The sequence below is a fragment of the Cucurbita maxima genome, unplaced genomic scaffold (genome assembly GCF_002738345.1).
Source record: "Cucurbita maxima cultivar Rimu unplaced genomic scaffold, Cmax_1.0 Cma_Scf00037, whole genome shotgun sequence".
Taxonomy (NCBI): domain Eukaryota; kingdom Viridiplantae; phylum Streptophyta; class Magnoliopsida; order Cucurbitales; family Cucurbitaceae; genus Cucurbita; species Cucurbita maxima.
In genome coordinates, this window is record NW_019272053.1 from 513,845 (window position 1) to 520,287 (window position 6,443).

At 34.5% G+C, this 6,443-nt stretch overlaps 1 protein-coding gene across 1 annotated transcript in view; it reads right to left on the bottom strand.

The window, feature by feature from the left end:
* The window catches only part of LOC111468594 (transmembrane protein 184B-like), an 11,008-nt gene extending 5,398 nt beyond the window's left edge, over nt 1-5,610 (bottom strand). Inside the window, exons 1-5 of the mRNA XM_023113853.1 lie at nt 5,411-5,610; nt 5,154-5,316; nt 4,845-5,001; nt 1,301-1,374; nt 657-806 (exon numbers count right to left, since the gene is read on the bottom strand). Of these exons, the coding sequence (XP_022969621.1) occupies nt 657-806; nt 1,301-1,374; nt 4,845-5,000 (380 nt within the window). The 5' untranslated portion in view covers nt 5,001; nt 5,154-5,316; nt 5,411-5,610. The remainder of the gene's footprint in view (nt 1-656; nt 807-1,300; nt 1,375-4,844; nt 5,002-5,153; nt 5,317-5,410) is intronic.
* Nucleotides 5,611-6,443: the final 833 nt, after the last annotated feature.

Below are 6,443 nucleotides of genomic sequence, written 5' to 3' on the forward strand. Positions count from 1 at the left end.
TTTTTTTTTTTTTTTTTTTTTTTCATTTCACAAGAGAAGGGACGAAAAAACAAGTAGGGAATGACTTGAGTATTAAGAAATCCAGTGCCCAAATCCCCCTTTAAGAAAAAAATTTACCTTCTAAGGGAAGAGGAAACACCATTTTTTTAACAAAGAAAAAGCATTTTGATAAATCACAGAGAGATTTATAAGTACAATTTGTTGTAACAAGCCAAATCCAACAGTCCACTCATGAGTTTAGGAGATCCATAGAAAAAGCATTTTGTAGTAGCAAGAGAATTCATGAGGGAGATCCAATACTGGAAACATATGAAAAGCTTAGGAAATAGTAGAGGGAGGAATCATTGCAAAAAGAGTAGGATTTGTTGAAAATAAATTTAGCAGAAAATCCTAATACAAGTAGCTAAGTGGAGCATAGTGTTTTAAATTACATTAAAATAGGCATCTCTCTGCAGCATCCTTTTCATGGACACTCTCAGTTAAAAGGCATTAATGCCATGATAAAAAATGAAGCATGCACGAACTATGCCTACATGTTTGGTGTACATCTATTATATTCAAGTGAGTTAACATAATTCAATGTTGACTAGTATATGCTGCCAATAATAACTCAATCATTACATCAATCCAAAAAAATTGAACTTGTGCGAACTTACCCATCTAGTTGTACAGGAGGAAGACAACACGTCATCAAGCCCCATGATGGCTTCAGTACACGACCACTTAAACTTATTACAACAGCTCCAGGACCACCAACCCATGCCAGACACAATGACAGAAAATTATAAATGACCCAAGCTTCATAGCTAAAAAAATCAAAACTAATGATTAGATATTTGATCCATAACCATAACTGAAAGGACAATGATACGAAATTGTTTTTACTGTTGAAATGAAGGCATGAGAACTGAAATGACCGCATTTCATTCTTATTAAATTTGTTTATTTGCATATAACTTCTCTACACACAAACTTTTGGGAGAAAGGAGCATTCAAGAAGCATGTTTTAGATGGCCATTAAAGAAATCCAACAATACAAGAAAAAGGAATGACCAAGAAGCTGTTAAATACATGATTCGATCGTGAAGAAAAAAACTTATACTCTTCTCATTTTACAAAGTCCATGCCCACCCCAAAAAAAAGTTTGTATTATTTTTGGTAGGCCTCAGTAATCTTCCACAAATAGACCTCACAGCAGAAATAAAAGCCACAAGAAAAGTAAATTAGTGGATTTGCAACAAAGTAGAAACAGACAAACTTCAAAATTCCATAAAGAATTGATTAAGCAAGGACTACTTACACTTCTCGAATTGAATTAAAATAGATTGAACTCGAAGGTATAACAAGAGACAAGAAGGACATCAGTGCATATACCTGTGATGCAAGGGTGCAATTTTAGGATTTACTAATAACATAATGCAAAAAGGAAAACAAACAAGAAAAAGAAAGAAAGAAAGAATAAACACAAAGGTTTTACTACGAAAGTACATATAAAGAAGCAAAAATGTAAATGTAAAAAGTTTGGAGGAAAAATGGTGTGAAAAGGAAAGATGAACAAGTAGCAAATTACGCAAACAAAAGTGGTAGTTAGTTAGAAGTATTTTTGTTGTCCCAGTTTAACCACTTGTAATCTTAGAACACAATGTATAAATGGTTTCAACGCTCCATTCTTTAAAGTCCCAACTTCTTCACCAAGGGTTTAATAGAGTAACTTCATCCCAACCCTTTACAAACTTACTATGCCTTTTGAGAAAACTCCAAATGACCCATGGCAAGTTTCAAGCAGCTATTTTGAGCTCCAACACTTCTTTCGGCATGTAGTAATCCAGGAAAACTTATTGCAGGGGTAGCAAGGGTAGCAGGGGTTGATAAATTCCCCAAAAAAGGGATCAAAGTTTAGATGGGAGGGGGACAAGAAATCAACCCAATCCTACAACCAATGCCTTGTAAGCACACCCTCCAATTGGTGTTTAGAAGGAAATAAGAGAAGTAACAAAAATCTATGTGAAAAGCATTTTATTTTGAGGCAATGAACTAATTATTTCCATAAAAAGGAAGTCTTTCCTTCTTAAATTTCAAATTATTTTCTACCAATTCCCTCCCAAAGATACCCTAAACCCTAAATTTCAAATTATTTTCTATCAAAATATTTGCCATGCAAGTTTTGCATGGGAAAGTCAAGTTTGGATCGCATTCAAAGATGCTCTTCGTGTTTCAATCCTCTGTGGTGCATTTGTGTGTATAGGAGATTCTGAGGATATTGATGATTTATTGTAGAGTTGCCAATCTGTTCACTTGATTTGGAAAAGTTTTAGGACACCTTTGGGATTCCGTTTGTTCGTAATAGAGATTGAAGATCCAACAGATATCGTGTTGTTCCCTCCCTTTAAGGATAAATGGAAAGTTCTTTGACAGGCTTTTTTTCTTTCTGAGATCTCCATGGGGAAAGAAATAGCAGAATCTTTAAGGGTTAATCGATCTTGAGATGTTCTTTGGGAAAATACCAGATTTAATACCTTCTTGTGAGTGGTGACCTCTAAGGCCTTTTGTAATTATTCATTAAGTGTTACTCTTTTGGATTGGAGAGCCTTTTACAGGATTGGGTTGTCTTTTTTAATGCTCTTGTATATCCTTTCATGTTTCTCACTGAAAATTTGGTTTCTAATCCCTAAAAAATAATAATAATAATCTAGTGATTCACAAAACGTGACGAAAAGGCTTTGAAGGCATTTCAACATAGAACTCTACTTTATGGGGGAGCACTAAAAACATTGAATATCTTTAAGAGTTGAGTCCACCAAACCATACACAAACGGATGGTGAATAAACAAGTTGTCATGTCCTCACCACCTATCTCGCATTTGAAACACTTATAGAAGAAAGGCCATCGAGGTTTCTGCTTGTTAATCCAGTATATTAATACTCAAGGAACTAGGAATGAATGGAAATTTTTTACTTGTGGGTTTTTCCTTTCCAAATCAGATAAGAGTGGTTCTTTTGAGAATTGAGGATTGTTGATAAGACAGAAGGCAAGGAATTTACAAGAGAGCTCGTGAGCTATCTAAGCTACAAAACATCTCATTGACTTTTGAAGCAACATCAGCTAATCATTCAAAACAAAACCAACTCTTATGTTCATTTCCGCAACAAATAATTTTCTTTACGGATTGCACATTCTATTGATCCTAACTCTTGTTTGGAGTTAGAAGGAAATCTCCTGAGCTTTCTAAGTCACAAAAACATCTCACTGAATTTTTACACATCACCTAATAAATTCAGAACAAAACCAACTCTTTTATTCCTTCCACATCAAACAATTTTCTTTGAACCTCGCACATTCTATTGATCTTTAACTTTTGTTTGAAGTTAAAGGTAAGAGTTTTAGGAACTGTGAAGGCGTCTCCAAGGAAGAAGGCTGGCGAGATGGCATCAACAGTACACAATAAGTTCAGTAACATTGTAGGTTACAGTACCCATGGATGAAAAATGTTTTCTTATAGAAAAGAAAATAATAAGTTTTCAGTAAATGGGGCAACATAGAAAAATAAGGTAAAAAAAAACAGAAAAAAAGAAAACCAAGCTTGTATAAAGAATGCGACTAGAGATTGAACCCCTTTCTCCATACTTAGGTTTGCTTTTGGGTGATAATCCTAGACAAGTTGCTTCCGGAATCCAATGATGATCAGTGATTTAGAAAGATGGTTCCTCTTAGGAGAAGTCTTTCTTCAAAAGAAAAAGATTCACCCTTATTTAGACTATTTTGAGTGTTATCCCTCTCTATTTCCTTCCCATTTTTTAAACTCTCATAATGTATGCCAATCTAAGATGAAGAAGAAACTCATGCTTGAAGAGACACATTTGGCTGGATAAAAACAAATGGCCATTTCAAGGGAAGGAGGAAGTGTGGGACGATGTTCATTTTGATGCTCATTTCAATTATTCCTCGAGATTTTTGGTTGCAACTTGTTTCCTTTCTGTAATTTTCTCTCACTTTTGGCTGTGATTGCCCCTTATATTGCCTTGGTTTTTGGCGTGGCTTTAATTGTAATTCTTGCATTTTCATTAGGAATGTAATGTCATTATCAATAATAACAATAAAAAGAATGCTGACTTCAATAATCACTTCTTATCGCTAAAAAAATTGATATTGTTAGTACAACAACCATTGAAATTAGATCCATAATTTCTCTTTATAATTAAGTGCCATAGAGATTCTTCTTCTCTGGAAATCTCCACATGAAAAGAGCATCATTTTCTTTTCAAATATTTCCAAAGCCTGGAAATCCTTCAACCAGAGTCAAAGAGACTTAATCCTCAGCTAAATTGTATCCTCTTTCAATCTTCGAACCTTCCCATTTGAAATTTCTCTGGAATTTCTACAAGATTTATGCTGCTTATATGGAATGTGGTAAGAAAGAAAGTATGTAAGAATGGTGGCTAAAACATCTAGAGAGAAAAAGCTATATAAACTGCCCCCCGACACTTGAAACTTTTACTCGACTTTCTCTGTGTCAAAAGTTAGACTCGCGATTTTCCAACAAGATGCAACTTGAGGCTTCCTCCTCAAAGCAATAATATACAAAGTCCAAGAATTCATACAAGGTAACACAACAAGAAAACAGAACAAAGATGGACACATACATATAAATTGTCATTAAATCATCAAGCTCGAAACATGCATATCATCTAGGATATAAAGGAACATAATGTGGTGCATAAATCAGAGATACGTGGTGTTCAACCATGAACATGTCAGTAAGGAAGCCTTCTAACGAACCCACAACCAAACAAAGCCAAACGATCTTTTCTGAGCTAAAAATGAAACGTGGGGAAGGAAAACTAACCGGGACCATAAAGATGATTCGCACGATATATCTCTGATAAGTAGGTTCCGTATAGTTCAAAAGATGCCGGTAAATATGAAGGACCGCCAGAGCAATGGCTCCAACCGTGCAAAAAAACGCAATAATACTGTAGTAGATTTGAACCGCATCCACCATACTGCAAAATGAACACCAAGGTGTATTCGGACATTATCAACAGGATCAAAATTAAAGTAATGTATGTGAGGAAGATGATTTACCAACAACAAGACACATCAAACAGGGGAAAAAAATATAAAAATGAAAACAAAAAAGGAAATCTCCCCTTGCCTGTTGCTGCTTCAGAAGCCTGATCTCGAAAACAAGGAGAAGATTGACAGAAACCCTAGTCTGCCACCAAATGCACAATTAACTGGAGGCAGACCCCAAAAAGAAATCGTCAAACGACTTCGGCAGCTGAACGTTCAGTTCATTCCGCATGGCATTGAAAAAACTAACAGAATCCAAAAACGAATAGAATGAGAACTCGTACGAAACGCCATAATTGAAATTTTTCAGAGATTAAGAAATCGATAGAGAATCATCACCTTTCGTGAAGATTGAGGAGTAATAATATATAGTAGGCGGATCTGGGGGTGGAAGTGAATTGGAAAAGGAAACAAGAAACCGTTGGAATTGAAACGAACAAGATGAAAGCTGAACTGGAGAAGAACAATAGCGGCTTAGAGTCTCGCGGAAGAACAACGGAGAACCTTCGCAAATTCAAAAGTAAAAATAAAATGTTAAATTTTAGAAATGTTCTTAATTATGGATTTTGTTTTAGTAATACCAAACCCTAAATTAATTTGAAAATATCATGTTTCAAAACCTTTAACATTTTAATTTTAGATCAAAATGTTAATATTTTATATATTTTTTTCAAAAGATCATGCATATTGTATGTTCATGTACATCATCCGGATAATTCTCTGCTATAATTAGTACGGACACGTATCTTACGACATTTATGTTTGTCATGATGTTATGATATGATATTGTATACATCACAATATTATGCGCGCTCACTTCCCTCTATTATGTACCAACAGTGTGGGTGTATGTTAGTCGAAGGCTAGGTCCAGAGTGTACATATGCGAGCTCGCCAGAGGGTTCATGTATGCATACGTGGATCGTGTGTAGAGAAGTACTACACATCCAATCTTACCCATATTGGAAATTGAGACCAAGACCATAAACTGATGTTTTATGACCAGCCCCAAACATGATTACATGTGATTGCATTTTTTTTTACCTTAGCTGAATATTTTAAAAATACTCAAACATGTGTTACTCTTACTTTTAAGATAAATGTAAGATGATATGAACCAAGAGACATCAATCATAAAATATACTTCAATGAAGATGTGACGAAAATATTATTGAAATTATCAAAATATATTTCAATTCATGACAGTTGAGGAAGAATCGAGTTTCATTGTTATAAATTTTGGGTGGATCATAATTTAGAGTTATGATGTTTTTTTTTTTAATTGTATTTTAAAACTTATTTACACAGTGGATAATTACGGTTATAAAGTATACATAGTGGTTAATTATAGTCATAAAGTACAATGTTACAAA